The sequence below is a fragment of the Scyliorhinus canicula genome, chromosome 18, assembly GCF_902713615.1.
Source record: "Scyliorhinus canicula chromosome 18, sScyCan1.1, whole genome shotgun sequence".
NCBI lineage: Eukaryota > Metazoa > Chordata > Chondrichthyes > Carcharhiniformes > Scyliorhinidae > Scyliorhinus > Scyliorhinus canicula.
Genome location: NC_052163.1, coordinates 23576945 through 23600562, shown reverse-complemented (window position 1 = coordinate 23600562; position 23618 = coordinate 23576945). Strand labels below are relative to the sequence as shown.

Below are 23618 nucleotides of genomic sequence, written 5' to 3'. Positions count from 1 at the left end.
GACAGCGCGGGGGACGTGTGGTCCCAGCCGTGCATGCAACAGGAGTGCTGGTTGCGGATTGTGTCCTGCGCCGCCACAATCAGGCAGGAGCAGTGTTGCTGGTCGGGGGGGGGGGGGGGTCTTCCGCGAGGGCTGGAGGGACTGGTGAGGGTGACCAGTGGGTGTCCAGGGGGGCAATATCTGGCAGGTCGGGTCCGTGCACGGCCGGCCATGTTGTACAGCGCGACCGCTGCAGGTCGTCTCCGTGCACATGCGCAGCCACGGACCCAGCAATTCCTTGGCTGTTTATTTTGTGGAGGCCGGGCATTTTAAATGGCACGGCTGCTACCCCTCACCAGTCGGAGGATTGGTGTGGGAGCGGCACCAATTTTTCCAGCATAAAATGCCACAGATCCTCCGAACGTAGCCTCAAAATCGGAGAAGCCAGCCCATGGTCTTTTCTGAAACGCGAGAGCTTTAACGATACAAAACCCTCTCGCGATGTCTCTGAAGCAGAACTTGCACCAACAACTGTCTAACTCAGAGGTGTCTATGATGACACGGAAATTATATTTTTAAATGCAAATCAACCAGAGAATTGACATATTTGATTCTCCAACAGGTGAGTTCCTTTAATTTTTAATAAATTTAGAAAACCCAATTATTTTTTCCAATTAAGGGGCAATTTAGCATGGCCAATCCACGCATCCTGCACATCTTTGGGTTGTGGGGGTGAAACCCACCCAAACACGGGGAGAATGTGCAAACTCCACACTGACAATGACCTGGGAACTGGCGAGTTTCTAATTGTAATATTCTTTTGAGGAAGAGGTTGTCCAGGACACTTCTCCAAAAGAGGATGGTCAATTCTAAGCTGCAGTGGCATAGTTCTCAGTGATCAGTTTATATACATCATCAGATGGAGATCCAAAGGGAAGATTATCTGCCAGTTCTCTTGACTGGCAGTGCTATAAAGCATAGATGCAGATACAGGTCAATGCAACTGCCAAACAAGTATCAGTAACAGGTAAAGACAATTTTATGTAAAACATACTATTCTGATCATTCTACGTCAGGGTTTTTCAAACTTCGGGTTGCAACCTGTGGGTGGGTCAGAGGCGGGTGTCGGGAGGGTCGCGGAGCGATAGGTCATGGCGTTCCCAATCACAGGATATGCACCCAACGGCCGCAACCGGCTTTTTGGTTTAGAATGCTGGCCACCTCTGCCAGCAGCCACAGCATTTTGCCATGCTCCAGCTGATTGGCACCCAGATTATTCAATGGATCATTAGCTTTCCTAACATCACATCCGGCGCCCCCTTGTTCTGCTGACCATTAGGAGGCGGGGGTGGTATTTCCGGTGCAGGGACTATTGGAGCTCAGGGTCTGTGAAGGACACGGAGAATGGCCAAGTGAAGTTTGTGTGAGAGGTGAGAATGGTGGGTCACAATGCTGGCAGTCAGCACCAGTTCACTGTCTTCCACAAGTACTTCAATACCTACACCATCACAGGAAGGAGGAATTATATGATAGCTATATATACATGGATTGCAGCAATTTGTTTGTTCTTCAAATTGGGGTCCAAGAAGAAAGCACCAGCAGCAATCACAGAAAAGAAATAAAGTGTGCTTCTCCTCTGCGGCAGAACAAGTGGAATTTAAGGAGGGGCATGTGAATTCTGTGTGAATGTTTGAAATCTCTGCAATTGTGTCACTATAACGGTGTATTATAAGTTATCAGTCTTCACAAATAAAACTCATCGGCCTCCATGTACTGTTTTTAAAAAAGAGAATGCTGTCCGCATGTATGCACCCTCAGGCAGATCCAGCAGTGCACAGGCTTGGTGCCCAGGAGCACACTGCCACCTCCTGACTTCAGCGCGCTGTCCCAGGACCAAATTTCTTTTTTAAAACGCCAGAGTCTTCCCACCAAAAGTGGCGGCAGAGAGCAGGTCATGCGCCCGGCACGTACACTGATGTCACGTGATCTCTACTTTGGCCTCAAAAGGAGTGATTCCTCCATTTTGTAGCTGCCAGCAAGCAAACAGGGGTGTGTGAAGAACTGAAGATGGATAAGTTTGTGATAAGGAGGGGAAAACAGGCCAGGATCTCACAATTGTATCTGCTGGAGAGAGCTTCTTAAGAGTGTCCATGGCAGGACAAAGCAGTGCTGGGGTGAGCTCTAGGGCTCTGATGAACAATCTATTAAGAAGAAGCTGAAATTGGGAACAAAGCAGTATAAAGATGATTTCTTGAGGTATGGTTTTATTAATTATGCCAATGCAAATCAGGATGCAAAGCCCATGTGTGTTATGTGCAGGGAACTATTGGCAGATGAAAGATTAATGCTCTCAAAACTTCAAAGGCATTTGAAGACTAAGCATGGCTAGCTGGAGGACAGACCTCTTTATTTTTTTTTCAAAGAAGGCAGCGAGAATGTAAAACATCAGCTGAAGTCCTTAGAGATGGTAGATGGGATGAATCAAGAATAAACTTCTGTTTAACAGGAACATAACACAGCATGTTGCAAAAAAGGACCATAACACAGCATGTTGCAGAAAAGATAAGCAAAACTTGGATTGTTCACACTGCACACCTACAGGATTGGAAAGGAGACCTGGGAAGGATGCCCTACACTGGGGGTTTCATTTTTACCAGTGGGTCCAGCTTCGAGGCTGGACTGAGCAGAGTTCTCCCAAGGAGGAATAGGATAACTTGTCCAACCAAGGAGGCATGGATGGAAATGGTTGAGGAAGTGAACAGCTAGAGTGTGCTCCCTTCAACCTGCAGTCAATGCACCAAAAATCAAGGACCTCAGGAGGACATGACAGGTGAGTGTCATTACACTTTCAGGTGGCAAACTACACATTCTGATTTGCCCAGTATTCTCCTGCACAGCAATCCTCAGGTTAATACATCTTGCAGCTCCAGTGATTACTCTGTGTGTGGACATCTCATATCCTCTACTGAGTGGCCAACCTCTACTTATACTCACCCTCTTGCACCCATGCCTGTCACGCACCACGAATGGTGGGTGACAGGCATGGGTGTCACCCTTCCTCTGCACACAAACCATTCCCACCAGAAGAGGAAGCAATTGGTGACTGGGGATGGGAGTAAACAACAGGTGGGAAAGAGGGGAGGGGGTCACCAGTGACAGGCATCTTGTCAGCCATTAGCATCACATGTCCATCTGATCTACTAGGATGAAAACGTGTTCCATGAAGTTGCAGGTGTCAGTGGTGAACTGCTGTAAGAAACAAAGTATCCTGAAGCACAGTTACTTAGACATGTCGATGGAGCTGATCATCTGACTGTAGATCATTTTGAGGGTCTTGCTATCTTCCAGCCTGATCTCTCGCCATCCCCTTTGCCCTGTGTAGGAGTATGAGACAGAAGAGAAGTTGGTGCTTCTCTTGGGGTTGTTCCTGCTGTTGTTGAAACAGTTACTCTGGCGCTGCTTTGAAGGCTGGCAGTTGGAAAGTACAACTAAAGGTGGGTGACATACTGGACAGGTGAAATTCCTTCTATGCAGTTGGCAATCACAAGAAATGATAGCACTCCCTAAAGGAAGTATTTTGAACAGCAGCCAATCACCTAGCTATTCACTGAAGAAGCACTTCCCACTGTGCACTTGCCTTTTCCAATCTGCCCAGTTACAGTCACAATATGAATCACCTGCGCTATTGGGAAAAGGCAATCCATCTGCATATTTACTCCTAATTGTCTTAAGTACTTCGATTGGCTTTGCACCTCTGCCGTGGGGTTCCCCCACCGCCCCCAACATTGCCACACTGCCAAGCCAACCCCAGAAAGGTCAAAAGGTGGGGGGGGTAATCGTTAACATGACCCAACTTCACTTTTTGCAACTCTTGCCAGACCATGCATGCCCCAAATCAGCTTCCACTGGTCTGGGAAACTTTCCTGCATTGTTATAAAGAACTTGTAGTCAGTTATTGAGATAAATTTGTCATTCACTGTACCTGCTTCTGTTTCTGCTTTGCTGCTTGTACTTTTTCAATCTCTAATTTTTCTGTTGCACGCTTCATCACCATGATGTCAGAACACACATCATGCTTTAAGTTCTCCATGTAGAAATGTCGCAGTGCAATATTTTCAACTTCTGTTTGTAGTTGTGAAACTAGGATGAGATTGCATGATAACAATGCCACATCAATGTCAAAAGGGAGAGTCTTCACTGGAGTTCTATCTTCTGTTGACTGAGACCACGGGTGGGTTTCTCCATCCCGCCTGGTGCGGCACACCGTCAGGATTCTCCGTTTCGCTGGCTGATCAATGGGGTTTCCCACTGTGGGACAGCCACACGCCGTCAGGAAACCTCCGGACTGCCGGCTAAACGGAGAATCCCGATGGTGGAGAATTCAGCCCCACTTGGAAGACATCAGAATATTTCAAAATTGCAAAGTATTTAAAAATTAACTTTTGGATAAATAAATATTTTTGCAAACTCATGATCAGTAGGGAAAATAGAGAATACGTTTAAAAAGGTAAAACGGAATACGGAAAATTAGCATTTTCCCAATTAACTTTAATTGTATTCATGCTGTTTTTAAAAAATATTTACAACATATAAAAGATTTTTTTTTAAGTTGGCCCTGGCAGTCATTAAGAGTAAATTAAATCTTATGAATTATTTTGATGTTATTTCCTCAGTGTTCAGTTTTACAGTTGGTGTATTGTCAATCAGCTTGAGAAATATTTCAGTTGGTGAAACATGTTTCAGGAGTAAAGTTTTTTTCCAAATTGAAAAGCAAAAATAAACAACGAAGAATCTATCTGGAGGGTTGGGAGACCCTGCACATTATTATAACAAAGCTGTGTGAGCAATATATGAGCTTTGGGCAGCTCGGCAGCACAAGTGGATAGCACTGTGGCTTCACAGCGCCAGGTTCCTAGTTCGATTCCCCACTGTGTCACTGTCTGTGCGCAGTCTGCACGTTGTGCGGAGTCTGCACATTATCCCAGTGTCTGCGTGGGTTTACTCCGGGTGCTCCGGTTTCCTCCCACAGTCGAAAGACGTGCAGGTTAGGTGGATTGCCCACGATACATTGCAATTAGTGACCAATAAGGTTAGGAGGGGTTATTGGGTTACGGGGATAGGGTGGAAGTGAGGGCTTAAGTGGGTCGGTGCAGACTCGATGGGCCGAATAGCCTCCTTCTGCACTGTATGTTCTATGATTTGCTTCGCACACCACAATATGAACTATTGTGAGACTCTGGCTATCAAATCTCAGTTTCTTTAAACTGTCCTGCCTGCCATTCAAACTCGATCTATCTGGCAAACACATCACTAACACCAGGAGTGTTAAATAAAATGGCACGGTTTTAATTGTTAAATATTGATCATGGAATCAGAGAAACTTGCATCACAAAGGAGGCTATTTTGCCCTTTTTGTTTGTGCTAACTAGCTTTTTGAAAGAGCAGTTTGCGCTTCGTTTCACATCTTGGGGTTGTTTTGTCTGTAAAACCATAGTTCTTTATCTTCCTCAATCTTCCCCCCCCCCCCAACAATCTACTAACATAAGATTATAGTAACAAAATTACTATTTGCCGATTAATATTGTTGACTTTGTTCTTGGTCCCCTTCTTCTCCTCATCTAAATACTGCCCCATGGTTTCTACATGTATGCTGACGATATCCAGCTTCATGTCTACACCATCTCTCTTGACACTGTCACCACATCTATGTTGTCAGACTCCTAATCTAAATGCAGTCTTGGGCGAGCTACAATTTCCTTCCATTAATTGTCCTTGGTCTCTGCCACAACTCCATATCCTCATCAGCCCCTCTTCACTGCACCCCCCACCAATATTTACTTCTCATTCTATCGTCCGAGTCAACAAATTGAACTTCTGACCCTATATCTTCTCCATCAAAAAGATCACTTGCTCACCTTTCCATAATAATATGTGTTTACTCCTGCCTCAACCATCTCTTGCTAAAACTACCATCCATGTTTTTGTCAACTTTAGGCATGACCATTACAGTGCTCTCCCTTCTGGCCTCTTGTCCTCCACACTCTGTAAACTTCAGCTCATCTAAAGTTTTATGGCCTATATTCACTCGTACTTCCTTGTTCTTCCTGATTACATTGGCTTCTCACCCTCCCAAGCCCGAAATTTAAAATACTTATCCTCTTGTTTAAAACTCTTCATTGCCTCACCTCTTATTGGCCATCTAACCTGCTCTGGCCTTACACATACCTCTGACCTCTGTTCCTCTGACCCTGCCTTTGTGAACTTGTTTACTCTGCCTGAGTACTGTGCAATTTCCACCCTGAACAAGCTTTTGATTGAAGTTGTCTTGCGTAGTTGCATGCAAAAGATAAATTGCAGTAACAAGTCTAATAATGTGGTTTCACCTAATTTGGGTCCAGCATGAACATTTTCCTTTCTACACATCCAGCACACACTAACACATTTAAGCATCTAGAACATAGAACATAGAACAGTACAGCACAGAACAGGCCCTTCGGCCCTCGATGTTGTGCCGAGCCATGATCACCCTACTCAAACCCACATATCCACCCTATACCCGTAACCCAACAACCCCCCCCCCCCCCCCTTAACCTTACTTTTTAGGACACTACGGGCAATTTAGCATGGCCAATCCACCTAACCAGCACATCTTTGGACTGTGGGAGGAAACCGGAGCACCCGGAGGAAACCCACGCACACACGGGGAGGACGTGCAGACTCCGCACAGACAGTGACCCAGCCGGGAATCGAACCTGGGACCCTGGAGCTGTGAAGCATTTATGCTAACCACCATGCTACTGTGCTGCCCTAAAATGGAGACTTCTGTTAACTTAAAATCATTGGCTTCAATGAGAATTTTGTTTTAATTTTATAACAGCAGCAAACAATTAACTAAATTCTAAAGATCACCTTTTGAACGCTCACTATTTGTTGTGGTTTGTGACACTTGGTAAAGATTCCTAATATGTGCCAAATCTTCCTCTGTCTTTTGTCGTTTTGCTGAAGCTGCTGAGCAATAGTCATGTAATTTTTCAAGTTCCATTTGGATTTGGGCGAGAGACTGTTGTGCTCCATAAAGAATCACTCCTGTATCTTCACGCTCAGTTGTTTGCTTTTTCATTCTCCATATCTTGAAAACAGAAGTCATTAAGTACTAACATCAATTTGTTTTTAATCTGTAAAGAAAATTATTTGGAGCACTGAATTGTAGTACGCTGATTTATGTAACTACTCTTCACTTGTGAGCTGCAGTGATCACAATAGTGAAAATATAACATGGTCTAATAAAAGGTACAGAAACATGTTGAAGTTAGAAATAATCATTTATCCACACACTGCAGTGATCAAAAGAGATGGCCCTATTTTAAAAGCAATTTTAAAAAACATAAAGTTTCAACAGTGATTTTTCTCAATGTTTGATATCGTGCTTGCTGACACTTCTCTTTCAAGATGCCAAGTGTTTGGATTGCAACTAATAGCTAAACCAAAAATCCTGTCGACAAGGGCTATAATTAAAAAAATTATTTTCTGAAAAATAAGTTCCCATTACTGCCATTCGTAGCTGTTCTTCTTGAAGAGCTGCAATTTATATGTTGCTGAATGCCAAATCACTGCATTAAACTTTACATTATTCGATTACCTCAAATGCTTTAATAGCTGTTACTGCACTTACCAAATCCCTGATCTCCAGGGTTAACTTGTTCAATTGCTTCGAAAGATGGCTCTTCAGAGCTTCCTGGAAACGCTTCATTAGAGGCTATATTATAAAAAAGTGAAATATGTAAAATGTAGGTAACTATCCTTTTATTTTGGTGACCCTGCACTCATCCAACTAATGACCCAAAAGCTGAGAATGAAGCATTTTTCAAGTTTCTGTGTGAAGTACACTGCTTGCTGATATAGGGAAGGAAATTTGTCTCTGCAGAAACTTAAAATGTAAGTATATTGAATTTAATTGTTCATAATTGGTCAGATATTATAGGAATTATCTGCACATAACTGTTATCCCTGATTAAATGGTTTATGCTAAACAGCTGCTGGTTAAAGACGGACAGGTATTTTATTCAGAAACTTCTTCCCTGACGTGACATCACAAAATAATTCTTTAAATGAGAAGTGCATCCCATTATTGCATTTAATATGTTGCTACCAATTTTACTATTCGGGATATTACTGGAACAATACCTTAAGATTTCAGATCTGGAAAAGTTTTACGTCATTTTCTGTTGTCTCCAACATGGTGAAAAAAGGGCAACCGAGAGAACTAGTAACTGGAAAGATATTCTCCTTATAATGCAATTGTGTGGAATATACTTCCTCTTTAACAGGTATATGAAATGTACGTAATCGTGAATGTTATAATCAATTGAATGTTTTAATTTGTGAATCAATAATATGACAAAGATTTTGCTAGAAATTAATATTAAGTCTGCAAAACTGATGTCACAATCAATAATCTTCATCATTACTCTTCTCGGATGTAAAGTGTGCTGACACATAATATTCAGTGACAGCTGCCAGGGGCAGTAAAACAGGATAAATCTTCAACCACAAAAATGACTAACAATACTGAAGATGAAATGTAAATGTCGCCACAATCCCAGAGGACCACAGGCTGCTCTCCCCTTTTGAGAGAGAGCTGACTGGTGGTGATTTAACCTGAGGGTCATCACACATGGCAATTTAAAGTCCTAACCTATTATAGAGTACAGATGACCATTCCAAACAGCTTAGAATTTTTTTGTGTTGAAATTCCTTGTATAATATACTGCTTCAGATTTATAGCCACGTATTTATTACCTTATAATTTATTCAGTCGTACAACCCTAATACGAACAACTGGAAACATTTTATTTATAAAGGTCATTATTTTTGACTAAAATATATATTAGATTTTATTTTAGATACTAACAACATAACACATATTGATTTTGAGCGTGTCGCGTCTTTTCGTCCGACGTCACTTCGTCCAACGACACTTCGTCCACGTCTTTTGGTCCAACGTCTTTTTGTCCGCCCGTCTTTTGGTCCAACGTCACTTCGTCCAATTATCCAATTACAAATTAACTCCGTATAAAACCATTTAATTGATAAAATGCAAGTACAATACAGCAAGTGAATTTAATTGCTAAATTGCAAGTAATTGATAAAATGCAAGTAAAATGCAAGTTGAAAAATGCAGTTAAAAAGTTAAAAAATCTAAAAATGCAGTTAAAAAATCTAAAAGTTTACTAATTACTTAAAATTCCCGAAATTACTTAAAATTGATGTAAATTGTAAATTCCCGAAATTACTTAAAATTGATGTAAATTGTAAATCCGCACTGAACATAGCCTTCTTTTCTCACATCTCCAGTATTCTTTTCCTAGGTTTGCACTGCTCGATTTGTTGAGGAATGTTGCTTACAATTTACATCAATTTTAAGTAATTTCGGGAATTTACAATTTACATCAATTTTAAGTAATTTCGGGAATTTTAAGTAATTAGTAAACTTTTAGATTTTTTAACTGCATTTTTAGATTTTTTAACTTTTTAACTGCATTTTTCAACTTGCATTTTACTTGCATTTTATCAATTACTTGCATTTTAGCAATTAAATTCACTTGCTGTATTGTACTTGCATTTTATCAATTAAATGGTTTTATACGGAGTTAATTTGTAATTGGATAATTGGACGAAGTGACGTTGGACCAAAAGACGGGCGGACAAAAAGACGTTGGACCAAAAGACGTGGACGAAGTGTCGTTGGACGAAATGACGTCGGACGAAAAGACATAGCACCGATTTTGAGAATAATGACCTTCAAGCTTTGATAAAGATCTAATACTAAGACATTTCTTACATGATCTGGGTCAAGCACAACCAATTCTGCCTGCTCGTCATCCATATCTGATTCATTATCTGAGTCACACACAAGGGGGACATTACTAGGACATTGTAGTTGCAAGCCTAAGGAAAAAGAGAAAGTTATTTTAATTTCTCCTGCAGGACAGAAAACAATGAAAATTACAAACTAATTCTAGCATAACTAGACTGGCAGGGGGTAGGATCCTCAGCAGCACAGAAGCAAATGAGGGGCTGGAAGGCTATGCAGTACTCAGCAAATGCAAGCTGGATAGACATGATAGGCAAGAGCACGACAGGGAGCAGGAAAAACCTATTGGATTAAATTACATCTATTTCAATGCAAGAGGGCTGACAGGTAAGGCTGATGAACTCAGGGCATGGATAGGTACATGGGACTGGGATATTATAGCCATCACTGAAACATGGCTAATGGAGGGACAGAACTGGCAGCTTAATGTTCCAGGGTACAGGTGCTTTAGGTGGTGAAGAAAGGGGAGGGGGGGGAAGAGAGTTGCATTTTTGATTGAGGGGAGCATCACGGCATAGTCAGGGATGAAATAACGAAGGGGATCATCCACTGAGGCTTTGGGGGTGGAACTAAGAAATAAGATGGGGATGGTGACTTTATTGGGGTTGTACTATAGGTCCCCAAATAGTCAATGGGAATTAGAAGAACAAATATGCAGGAAGATTGGGGAGATTTGCAGGAGTAATAGGGTTGTCATAGTAGGGGATTTGAATTTTCTTAACATAGAATGGGACTGCCTTAGTGTTAAGGGCTTGGATGGGGTGGAATTTTTTAAGTGTTCAGGAAAGTTTCCTCAGGCATTATGTGGAGGATCCTACTTGGGAAAAGGCAAAACTTGACCGACTCTTGGGAAATAGGGCAGGGCAAGTGACTGAAGTGACGGTGGGGGATCACTTTGGGACCAGTGACCATAATTCAATTAATTTTAAAATAGTTATGGATAGGGGCAAAATTGGTCCACAGGTTCAAGTTCTGAATTGGGGCAAAACGATTTAAAAAAAAAAATTTTTTTTTAAATCAACAATTTTATTGAGGTAGTTTTTGGCTTTGTAAACAGTTACAGACATCCACAGAGAGAAAGCAAAAAAGGCAAAAATGTGCAAACATCCATGTACTTTCGGATTGGATTGGATTGGATTGGATTTGTTTATTGTCACGTGTACCGAGGTACAGTGAAAAGTATTTTTCTGCAAGCAGCTCAACAGATCATTCAGTACATTGGAAGAAAGGGGATTGAACAGAATTCAAGAAAGTACATGAGAATACATAATAGGGCTACACAATAAATACAATGTAACTACATAAGCATTGGCATCGGATGAAGCAGACAGGGTGTAGTATTAATGAGGACAGTCCATAAAAGGGTCAATACTTCAATCGTAACATACTGCACAAGCCCGCTCCTCTCCCACCGGTACTACCCGCCATTTTATCCCTCCTACTCTACACCCCCCCCCCCCCCAACCCCCAACCCCCTGCTGACGCTCACTCTCCCGCAAAGAAGTCAATAAATGGTTGCCACCTCCGGGCGAACCCCTGTAAAGATCCCCTCAAGGCGAACTTAATTTTTTCCATACCCAGGAAACTTGACATGTCCGCAAGCCACAACTCAGTTTTCGGGGGCTTTGAGTCCCTCCACGCCAATAGTATTCGTCGCCGGGCTATCAGGGAAGCAAAGGCCAAAACATCGGCCTCTTTCTCCCCCTGAGCTCCCGGGTCTTCCGAAACCCCAAAAATTGCCACCCCTGGACCCATCGCCACCCTTGTTTTTAGCACCCGGGACATGACACCTGCAAATTCCTCCCAGTACCCCCTAAGCTTAAGGCATGCCCAAAACATGTGAACGTGGTTCGCTGGTCCTCCCGCGCACCTAGCGCATTTGTCCTCTATCCCAAAGAATTTGCTCATCTGAGCCACCGTCATATGGGCCCGAGGCTGGCACATGTCGCGGTCGCATTTACCCTACTCAGGGCCTTTGCCCACAGCCCGTCCTCCATTTCCCCGCCTAGCTCCTCCTCCCATTTAAGTTTCAGTTCCTCCATCTGGGACCCTTCCTCCCTCATTAGCACCTTATAAATACCAGAGACTCTACCCTCCCCTTCTTCCCCCCTAGAGACTATTCTGTCTTGGATCCCCATTGGCGAGAGGCGTGGGAAAGATGGGACCTGTCTACGAACAAAATCCCGCAACTGTAGGTACCTAAAATCATTTCCCCATACCAGCCCAAATTTCTCCTCCAAACTCCTCAAACTCGCAAAGCTCCCTTCCAGGAACATATCGCCCACCCTTCCCACCCCCGCCCGCCGCCATACTCTAAACCACCCCATCCATACTCCCGGGGGCAAACCGATGGTTGTCGCAGATTGGCGCCCAAACCGACGCCCCCGTCTCCCCTACATGCCTCCTCCACTGGCCCCATATCCGCAGGGTCGCCATCACTACCGGGCTGGTGGAGTACTTAACCAGCGGCAGCGGTAGAGGAGCCGTGACCAGGGCTGCCAAGCTGGAGCCCCTGCACGAAGCCGCCTCCACCCGCTCCCAGATAGACCCCGTACCCACCATCCACTTCCTTATCATAGCGATGTTGGCCGCCCAGTAATAATTAATCAGACTCGGCAAAGCCAGCCCTCCCTCGCTGCGGTTCCTCTCCAGCATCGCCTTCTTCACCCGCGGGGATTTTCCCGCCCAGACAAAGCTCATGATCAGCCCGTTAACTCTTTTGAAGAAGGACTGTGGGACAAAGATCGGGAGGCACCGAAAAACAAACAGAAATCTAGGGAGGATTGTCATCTTTACAGTCTGCACCCTCCCTGCCAGCGACAGCGGGAGTGCATCCCATCTCCGAAACTCTCCCTTCATTTGCTCCACCACCCTGGCCAAATTTAACTTATGCAGCCTGCCCCAGTCCCGTGCCACCTGGATTCCCAAATACCGGACATTTTCCTCAACCAGCCTAAACGGTAGCCCTCTCAATCTGTTCTCCTGGCCCTTTGCCTGTACCACAAACATTTCACGCTTGGCCGTATTTAATTTGTACCCTGAAAACTGGCCGAACTTCCTCAAAATTCCCAGTATACTTCCCATCCCGGCCACTGGGTCCGACACGTACAGGAACAGGTCGTCTGCGTCAAGAGAGACCCTATGTTCTACCCTGCCCCTCACCATCCCCTTCCATCCCTCTGCGGCTCTCAGCGCAATCGCCAGCGGCTCTATGGCCAGCGCAAACAGCAGCGGGGAGAGCGAGCAGCGGGGAGAGCGGGCAGCCCGGTCTGGTCCCTCGGTACAGCCTAAAGTACTCCGACACTTCTCTGTTAATCCTGACGCTGGCACTCGGGGCCTGATATAATAATTTGATCCAATCCACCAGTCCCTCCCCAAACCCAAACCGTCCGAGCTCCTCCCATAGATAGTCCCACTCCACCCGGTCAAAGGCCTTCTCGGCGTCCATCGCCACCACTACCTCAACCTCCATGCCCGCCGGGGGTATCATCATCACATTAAGTAATCTTCTCAGGTTGGCCGCCAGCTGCCTACCTTTCACGAACCCAGTTTGGTCCTCTCCAATCACCTCCGGTACGCAGTCCTCCGTTGTAACCGCCATTACCTTTGCCAGGAGCTTGGCGTCAATATTAATCAGGGAGATTGGCCTGTAGGACCCGCACGCCTCCAGGTCTTTACCCCGCTTCAATATCAGTGATATAGTGGCTTGCGACATTGTCGGCGGCAGGGTCCCTCTGTCCCTTGCCTCATTGAAAACCCTCGCCAAGATCGGGCCCCCCTAGCTCAGAAAACTTCCTATAGAACTCTACTGGGTATCCATCCGGCCCCGGGGCTTTTCCCGACTGCATGGCCTTTAGGCCCCCCAATAACTCCTCTACTCTAATCAGGGCCCCGGGGCAAAACGAATTTTGACAGAATTAGACAGGAGCTTGCAAGGGTTCATTGGAGTAGCTGGTTTGGGGGCAAAGGGACCTCTGGTAAGTGGGAGGCCTTTTAAGTGAAATAGCTAGAGCTCAGGGTCTATATGTTCCTTTTAGGGTTAAGGGCAAGGATGACAGGATTAGGGAACCCTGGATGATAAAACATAGAGGTTTTGGCCAGGAGGGGCGGGTTTAGCACAGGGCTAAATCGCTAGCTTTTAACGCAGATCAAGGCAGGCCAGCAGCATGGTTCAATTCCCATACCAGCCTCCCCGAACAGGCGCCGGAATGTGGCGACTAGGGGCTTTTCACAGTAACTTCATTTGAAGCCTACTTGTGACAATAACACAGATTTTCATTTCATTTTATTTCAAACGAAAGAAGCATGGCTCAGGTACAAGCAGCTGGAATCAAGGGATTCCCTGAAGGTGTATAGGGTTTGCAGGAGTATACTCAAGAAGGAAATTAGGAGGGCAAAAAGGGGGCATGAGGTAGATTTGGCTGAGAGGATTAAGGTGAATCCAAAGGGATTCTTTAAGTATATTAAAGGGAAAATAATAACTATAGAGAGAATAGGACCCCTCAAGGACCACATATATGAGGAACCTCAGGAGATGGGCGATGTTCTCAATGAATATTTCTCTTCTGTGTTTACCATGCAGAAAGACATGGAGACTTGGGAACCTGGGAAGGTTGGTGGCGATATATTGGGGACAGTTCATAATACTTTAGAGGAGGTGATGGGTGTAGTAAAGTGTATGCAGGTGGATAAATCTCCTGGCCCTGACCAGGATATCCAAGAACACTGTGTGAGGCTACAGAAGAAGTTGCAGGAGCCCGGCTGAGATATTTGCATTATCGTTAGCCACGGGTAAGGTACCAGAAGACTGGAGGGTAGCAAATGTTGTGCTCTTATTTAAGAAAGGTTGCAAAGAAAAATCTGGAAATTATAGATTGGTAAGCCTAATATCTGTGGTGGGTAAGTTACTGGAAAGGATTCTGAGGGATGAGATATACAGGTATTTGGAAAGACAGGATTATTAGTAGTCAGCAGGCCTTGTGCATAGGAGATCATGCCTTACAAATTTGTAAGAGTTCTTTGACGAAGTGACCAGGAAGTTTGATGAGGGCATGGCGGTGGACATATAGACTTCAATAAGGCCTTTGTTAAAGTTCCACATGGTCGACTACTCTGGAAGGTTAGATCACAAGGAATCCAGGGAGAGATGGCAAATTGGATTTACAATTGGCTTGATGGTAGGAAGCAGAGGGTAATGGTAGAAGGATGCTTGTCGGACTGAGGCCTGTGACTAGTGGTGTGCCTCAGGGGTCAGTGCTGGGCCCATTGCTGTTTTTTATCTATATCAATGAATTGGATGAGAATGTACAAGGAATGATCAGTAAGTTTGCAGATCACACTAAAAAGGTGGCATTAGTGAGGAGGGTTATCAAAAATTGCAGCAGGATCTTGATCAGCTGGGGAAGTGGGCCTAGAAATGGAAAATGGAGTTCAATAGAGACAAGTGTGAGGTGCTGCATTTTGGAAAGTCAAAATCAAGATGGGACTTTCACGGTGAATAGTAGGACCTTAGGGAGTATCATGGAACAGAAGGGCCTTGAAGTTTAGGTGCACAGTTCTCTAAAGGTGGAGTCACATGTAGATAGGCAGTGAAGAAGGCTTTTGGCATGTTGGCCTTCATCAGTCAGGGTATTGAGTATAGAAGTTGGGAAGTTATGTTGCAGTTCTACAGGACATTAGTGAGGCCGCACCTGTTGCAGTGTGTTTAGTTTTGGTCGCCTTGCTATAGGAAATATGTTATTAAACTGGGGAGAGTGCAGAAGAGATTTACAAGGATGTTGGCAGAACTCAAGGGACTGAGTTATAGGGAGCGATTGGACAGGTTAGGACATTTTTCTTTGACGCGTAGGAGACTGAGGGGTGATCTTATAGAAGTGTACAAGATCATGGATCATGCACTCAGTCTTTTTCCCAATCGAGACTTAAGAGGGCATCGGTTTAAGTTAAGAGGGGAAAGAATTAATGGGAACCTGAGGAGCAACATGTTTACATAGAGGGTGGTACATATATGGAACGAGCTGCTGGAGGAAGTGGTTGAGGCAGTGACACTGAAAAAATTTAAAAGGCATTTGGACAGATACATAGCTAGGAAAGATTTAAAGGGATATGGGCCAAATGCAGGCAAATGGGATTGGCTTAGATGGGCTTTTTAGTTGGCATGGACCAGTTTTGGCAGAAGGGCCTTTCTCCATGCCACAGATTCTATGATAAGGAGCTTTAAAGTTAAAATTCAAAAAAAACTACCAGATACCAGATATCCATCACATATGTTCCTGGTAACATGTTGAGAATGTGCTATTACAACTCTAGGTACATTATATTATGTTACTCCTTCCTCCACTGGAAGGTGTTCATAGTTCCATAAGTATCTGCAATATCTTTGCCCCTGTCTCAGATGACCTTTGTCACTTCCAGACTCTATAATTTTAATGTTCTACTATCTGACCTCCCTCCTCTACATTCTGTAAACGTTGGCCCATGCAATAGTTCTGCTGCCAGTATCTTATCCTGCACTGTTATCCTCACCCATCCTACTTCCCTCGCTGACCTATGTTGGCTCCTGATACTTCTATGCCATCAATTTAATATCCTTATTCCTATGTTTAAATCTTTTAAGGCACAATCCTTTCCTATCTCTGCAATCTCCTCAAGCCACACAACCAACCTCCCACTGTTCTCAGAACCCTCAGTTCCTGACTCTGACCACTATGTATCTTGCTCTCCCATCACTTCACTACTAACGTGTCATGCCTTCAGCCAACCAGGTCACCTGGAGTGCTATTTAAGAGAATTCACTCCTCAAACCCACTGCCTCTCCTCTTTTAAAAACTTTAAACCCACCGCGTCGACCAAGCTTTCTAACTAATATTTCTATCTTATTGGTGTCCATTTTTGTGTGATTACACAGCTGCAAAACACTTCTGAGTCTTTTTCTACATTAAATGCACTATATGAATGCAAGATGTTATTGAAACACAAAATAAATTAATTAAACACAACTATTAGTGTAGTATTCTAACTATGTATTATCAAAATAAGCTTTGCAATAGAGATAAAATATTCTGCAGGCAATGTACAAACATTTCAATATGTTTCTATTATATTTACAAGAACAGTTCCAGGGATGAGGGACTTCAGTTGGAGAAGCTGGAGTTGTTCTTAGAGAAGAGAAAATTGAGAGTAAATTTGATAGAATTTTTCAAAATCATGTGGGGTTGACAAAGAGCAGAGAGAGAGAGAGTGAAACTATTCCCATTGACAACAGGGTTAAGAACCAAAGACCACTGATTGAAGGTGACAGGCAAATGAAGCAACAACAAAATTAGGAAAAGCCTTTTTTGCAGGGTGATTAGGATCTGGCATGCACTGGAATGGCTGATTCAATTGGACCTTTTAAAAGAAGATTGGATAAGCTTCTGAAGAGAAAAGAAAATTGATCAGTTATGGGGAACGGGTGGGGAGTTGGACTGACTCACTTGGAGAGAGCTAGCATGGATGTGACAAACTGAGTAGCGTCCTGTGTTGTAGCCATTTTATAGATTTATTAAAAAGGAGTGAGGATTGATTTGAATAGCAACAAACTTATGTTTCTGCAAATAATTATAGCAAAATACTGATTCATTCTAATCTGGTACTTATATTTTGTAAAATTCCGTCCAACTCTCCTGAAAAGTTATCTTATAACAGCCTTTTGGTTTAATCCCCAGGCAAAGGTTACAGGGTTGCACTTCTGATTTTTAGGTATGAATGATCTAGCTTTGTAGGTCCAACATTCAGAACTCATCTGGTAAATCAAATCATTAGTGGTATTACTGAGGGACTTACTCAGATTCGGCAGTCCGACTAGAGACATATCTTGAATACTGCTTTGTGAGGATGCTCTGCTCCTTTCAGTTTTCCGATCTTGAGCATCACTTATCTCATCAAGTGAGGATATTATCATCCCTGATGTAATCTCATCCGAGTGTGTCTGTGATCAATGTTACATGGTTAAAATAAATATAAAATTAGCTTAATTTCCAACAATTAAATGATCGGTAAGAATTAAGAATAACGTTATAATGGATTGCATTTTTGCCTGCAGTATAATTAATAAGTCAAAAAAAGTTAGTGATAGTCAGCTGTTCCCATTATTTTAACAGTAGTGCTAATCCATGAGGAAGAACTTGAAAAATAATTCTTCATTTTTCAGAAAACACTGCCCTAAAATGTAATATTACAATGGATCATAAAATAACCCAGAAAGCGATTTTTGTTTAAGACTGGAAAATATAATAAATATTGATGAGTGCTCCCTCTGGAACAGGTTCAACAAATTCTCAAGTTTGATTGTCAGCCCACAATCTATCTTTCCTCATCAGGGAATTGTGGCATAGTCAATAGAATTTCAATCTTAGTCTGCACTGAGATTTATGGTCTGGTTTTCTCTAGGTGAACAACTTTTCAGATCTCAAGAAGATAGGAAAACTACTCAAAGGAGAAGGAGGAAAGAGTCCTTTCCAAGCAATTCTTTCTAGTGGACTATGTGCAATAAAAGTTGAGTGTGATCCTAATCTGATGTCCACAAACAGGAACTATGCAGGATACAGGAGCCTATATTGTAGTTTGCTTTGGAAAATTAAATTATAAATATTACAAATTACAAGAACTGCCCATGGAACAGAATATCATTTGCATTACTGCTTCTGTGTTTTCTGGTGGAGTTGGAACTCCACTTCCTCAAATGGACCTTCAGTAGCTGCCTCCTTATAAAAATACAACAAATACCAAATTATTTAATACAGATAATTTATTAGTTAATAACTGGCAATCAGGTCTTGTGGCATAGTGGTAGTGTCCCTATCTCTGTTCCAGAAGGATTCAAGTCCAATTGACAAGACTTGTTGACCAGAGCAGGAACGTTCATAACGTGGTTCAAATGGGTTGATGATCAGTTTGGGAATCCTTCCAGTATTCCCCAAAAGGAAAAAACGATATGTGTGTAAAGATGAGCTTTAAAAAAAAACTCGATTTGTGGACTTGTTGTAATTATGACAATTTCTTTGAAGTTATTTTCAATCCTTTCTCTTGAGATTGTGTTTTTTTTTATCACCCATGAATGAGATGAAGGATCACAACTTGCTGCCACTGCTTCATCAATGCAAAATACTCTGTTGGCGATGAACATAATTAGCCACAACTTTCCCTACCGTCAGAAAGTATTCAAGGCATCACCTACCACGTTGGGATTCGAACCCAGGTCCCCAGATCATTATTCTGGGTCTCGGGTCCATCGACATTACTAGTCCATCGACAATACCACTATGCCACCACCTCCCCCTGGACTGTTTGTGAGTGCGACGTTGATTTCGAAAGACTAGTCCATGATGGACTAAGAGATGGACTACAGCGATATTTTAAATGGTTATTGATGTTGCGCCTACAGACACTGTGGGGTGTGTGGATCCCATATTTTCTTTTGAATGATATGCCTGATTGAATCGGTACTATATAAATTCTTGGGCGACAGCTTCCCGGGCGTTCGGTAGGCGGTTATTTTCCACTTTCTTACTGTGTGCTGAGGCAAGTATTTTTGGGGTGTAGTTTTGGGCATTGTCTGATGATCACATCCCCCCCACCCCCTCAAAACCTGGTCCCCTTGTGGCTGAAAGTTACATGGTGCTGATAAGGCATTGGGTCGATGGGTCAGACGCTATGGTGCGCATGTCCCCAGGCTCGACCGTTAGCGGCTTTGCCTTTTGTGTGGGAGTCTTGGACGGGATGTAATGTTCAGCAGGATGTTCGCCGGTCTGTCCTGTTTCCCGTTTTTAAGGCGCCTTGTTGGGCCCAAAACGCTTTTTTTTTGTTGTTATCTGGCCATTGTGGTTTTGTTGTACTGATTTTTTGTTCTCTTGTTCACCTCAATTGTTTTTTAGTCCCTCCTCAATGGTCATTTTTGGACTTTGGAGGGGGGCGGGTGGGGGGGGGGGGGGGGGCTATAACCCTGCATGGCACTCTTCCAGCTGGGGATGATTGTTCCCTTATGCTGATTGGGTTGTGAGTTAACCAGCACTAGTATAACAGGTCAGCTGCTCGAAAGGAGTGAGGACCCCGAGATACCGGGTCCTGTGTAAATACCACTGTTTTGCTGAATAAAAGTCTTTCTTATGAACTCTTTGAGCTCCCCTTTGCCATTTACTTCACCTTCACAAAACCATGTGAATTCTGATGGATTGCGTTTTGACTTTCCAAATGTCCCGTTACTACTTCCTCCATAATGGGTTCCCACAATTTCCCAGCGACAGATGTTAAATTAACTGGTCTATAGTTTCCTACTTTCTGCCTTTTTGAACAGGTGTTTTACATTAGCCTTTTTCCAATCCACTACAACCTTTCCTGCATCCAGGGAATTTTGAAATATTACAACCAATGGATCCACCATCTCCGCTGCAACTTCATTTAAGACCCTAGGATATAGGCCATCAAGCCATGGGACTTGTCTGCCTTCAATCCCAATAGCTTGTTGAGTAGTATTTCCCTATTTATTATGATCGTTCTAAGTTCTTCCCTTTCTATTACCTCTGCATTACCTGTTACAATTGGAATGGTACGAAGGTCCTCCACTGTGAAAACTGAGGCAAAATACTGATTTAGCATCTTCACCATTTCTGTGTTCCCCATTATTAACTCCCCGATCTCCTCCAAACGGGACCAACATTCACTTAAGCTACTTTCTTTCCTTTTATATACTTATAGAAACATTTGCTATCCTTTTTTATATTTTGCACTGGTTTTCTTTCATAATTTAGCTTTGCGCTTTTTATTACTTTTTTAGTAAGCCTTTGTTGATCTTTGAAATTTTCCCAATCTTCCAGCCTACCACTGGCCTTTGCAATATGGGATGTCTTAGCATTTGTCACTTGGATGCAGGCCATCAGGCCCTGGGGACTTGTCCGCCTTCAATCCTGATTTGCTCAGTACTTTTTCCCCAGAAATGGCGATTGTTTTAAGTTCCTCTTTTTCAACAATCGCTGCATTACCTGTTACTATTGGGTTGGTCCAGTATCCTCCATTGTAAAAGCCAAGGACAGTGAGCTTTGCATATGAGCAGTAAGAGAGACCACATCCAGAGTCAGACACAGCCAGAGTGTGTTTGAAACTCGGGAATTTGAAACAGAGTGGGAATTGAATTGTTAAATCTTTCCTTCTTTCCTCTTTTATAAGTTTACTACTCCAGTTAAAAGATTAATAAGGAGCTGCCCCACCCAGATAGCTGAGGCAGTTATCTGTCAATCTCTGAAGTCTGCTTAGGAGGTAAGGGCTGTTAATGTCATACTTTTTAAGTTTAACTGGTGTGCCAGCATCTGAGCCCAGTTCAGCACTATTTATGAAAGGGTCTTCAAAGTGCACTCACAATGAGCTTTGCACAGGAGCACATCGCGCGCAAGAGAGACCACATCCTGAGTGAGACAGTGCCAGAGTGAGTTTGAAACTCAGGAATTTCAAACAGAGCGGGAATTTGGTGCAGAGTGGGAAGAGGTGCTTTTTCTCCTTGCTTTGTAACTTTTAAATCTTCAGAGAGTGTTCTTGCCCTGCTGCAGCATTGTTCCAGAAATATCCTGAATAGTAAAATTGGAATGCAATAAAGTAGCATGTGGGCAGGAAGTGTCTTCTCGACTGTATCTGGAAGCCTGGGTTTCGGAGCTGGAGCGGCGTCTGGGGACACTGTGGAGCATCCGCGATACGGAGTGTCGTGGATAGCACCTATACAGGGATGGTCACAGCGCAGACTCAGACTCCACAGGCAGGAAGGGAATAGGTGACCACCAGGCAGAGCAAGGTAGCTAGGCAGGCAGTTTAGGAATCTCCTGTGGCCATTGCCCTGCAAAGCAGATATACCATTTGGATACCGTTGAGGGGAATGACCTCCAAGGAGAAAGCAGCATCAGCCAAATTCATTGCACCATGGTTGGTTTTGCTGCAGAGGAGAGGAGTAAAACGTGTGGGAATGCAATTGTTATAGGATATTCAATTGTAAGGGGAATAGATAGACATTTCCATGGCCAGAAACGAGAATCCAATATAATGCTGTCTCCCTGGTGTTAGGGTGAAATATGTCTCGGAGTTGTTTAGGGACACTCTGGAGGGGGAGGCTGAACAGTCAGTAGTCATGGTACACATCGGTACCAACGACAGAGGTAGAAAGGGATGAGGTCCCAAAAGCAGAATATAGGTAGTTAGGAAGAAAGTTGAGAAGGTGGACATCAAAGGTAGTGATCTCAAGATTACTACCAGTGCCACACACTAGTCAGAGTATAAATAGCAGCATATATCGGATGAATACTTGGCTGAAGAGAGGTTGTGAAGTGGAGGGTTTCAGATTCCTTGAGTATTGGGTGCGGATTCTAGGGGAGGTGGGACCTGGGGTACTTGCTAGAGAGGTTGGGGAGGATTTAAACTAATATGGCAGGGGGGTGGGAACCTATATAAGGTTCAGAGCAGGGGGAAAAAAAGAGAAAAAGACAGCAAGGAGAATAAGAAAAGTGATAGGCAGTGAAATCAAGGGCCTGTATCAGATAATGACACTGCAAAAAATAGTAGGGATGGGTCAAGTAACGTTAAGAGGAATCTTATGGTTTTATACCTGAATGTGCGGAGCATTCAAAATAAAAAGGATAAATTAGTTGTCCAGATAGATGTAAAGGAGTATGATATAGTTAGGATTACAGAGACATGGCTCTAGGGTGACCAAGAATGGGAACTAAACATTGAGGGCTATTCAGGTTTTAGGAAGGGCCGCCAGAAAGGAAAAGGTGGTGGAGTTGCATTGTTGATTAAAGGAGATATTGATACAAAATTGAGGAAAGATATTAGCACAGACGATGTGGAATCTGTCTGGGTCAAGTTAAGAAATACCCAAGATGCAAAGAACATTCGTAGAGGTGGTATGTCGACCACCAAACTGCAGTGATAATGTGGAAATAGCATCAGACAGGAAATCAGCAATGCATGTGATAAAGGAACAGCTGTGATTATGAGTGACTTTAACCTGCACATAGATTGGGTGAATCAAATTAGTCATAGTACAATAGAAGAGGAATTTCAGGAGTGTACACTGGTTGGTTTTTTGGATAAATACATTGAGGAACCAACAAGGGAACAGGTCATCTTGGACTGGGTGATGTGCAATGAGAAAGGATTCGTTGGCAATCTAGTTGTGAGAGAACCCTTGGGGATGAGTGACCATAATATGGTGAATTCTTTATCAAGGTCCATGATTCGGAGACCAGAGGAGGTTCACAAGAATGATCCCTGGAATGAAGAGCTTGTCATATGAGGAACGGTTGAAGACTCTGTGTCTGTACTCATTGGAGTTTAGAAGGATGAGGGGGGATCTTATTGAAACTTACAGGATACTGCGAGGCCTGGATAGAGTGGAAGTGAAGAGGATGTTTCCATTAGTAGGAAAAACTAGAACCAGAGGGCACAATCTCCAACTAAAGGGACAATCCTTTAAAACACAGATGAGGAGGAATTTCTTCAGCCAGAGGGTGATGAATCTGTGGAACTCTGCCGCAGAAGGCTGTGGAGGCCAAATCACGGAGTGTCTTTAAGACAGAGTTATATAGGTTCTTGATTAATAAGGAGATCAGGGGTTATGGGAAAAAGGCAGGAGAATGTGGATGAGAAAAATATCAGCCATGATTGAATGGCGGAGTAGAGTCAATGGGCCGATTGACCTAATTCTGATCCTATGTCATATGGTTTTATGAACCTCAATAAAGGG

General features: G+C 43.4%; 1 protein-coding gene across 3 annotated transcripts in view; it reads right to left on the bottom strand.

The window, feature by feature from the left end:
* The window catches only part of ccdc40 (coiled-coil domain containing 40), a 123083-nt gene that overhangs the window by 56109 nt on the left and 43356 nt on the right, over window positions 1-23618 (bottom strand). For all 3 annotated transcript variants that reach the window (XM_038777198.1, XM_038777200.1, XM_038777199.1), the window contains 5 exons: window positions 17678-17822; window positions 9821-9927; window positions 7652-7735; window positions 6889-7108; window positions 3962-4119 (listed from right to left, as the gene is read on the bottom strand). In XM_038777198.1, the coding sequence (XP_038633126.1) occupies window positions 3962-4119; window positions 6889-7108; window positions 7652-7735; window positions 9821-9927; window positions 17678-17822 (714 nt within the window). The remainder of the gene's footprint in view (window positions 1-3961; window positions 4120-6888; window positions 7109-7651; window positions 7736-9820; window positions 9928-17677; window positions 17823-23618) is intronic.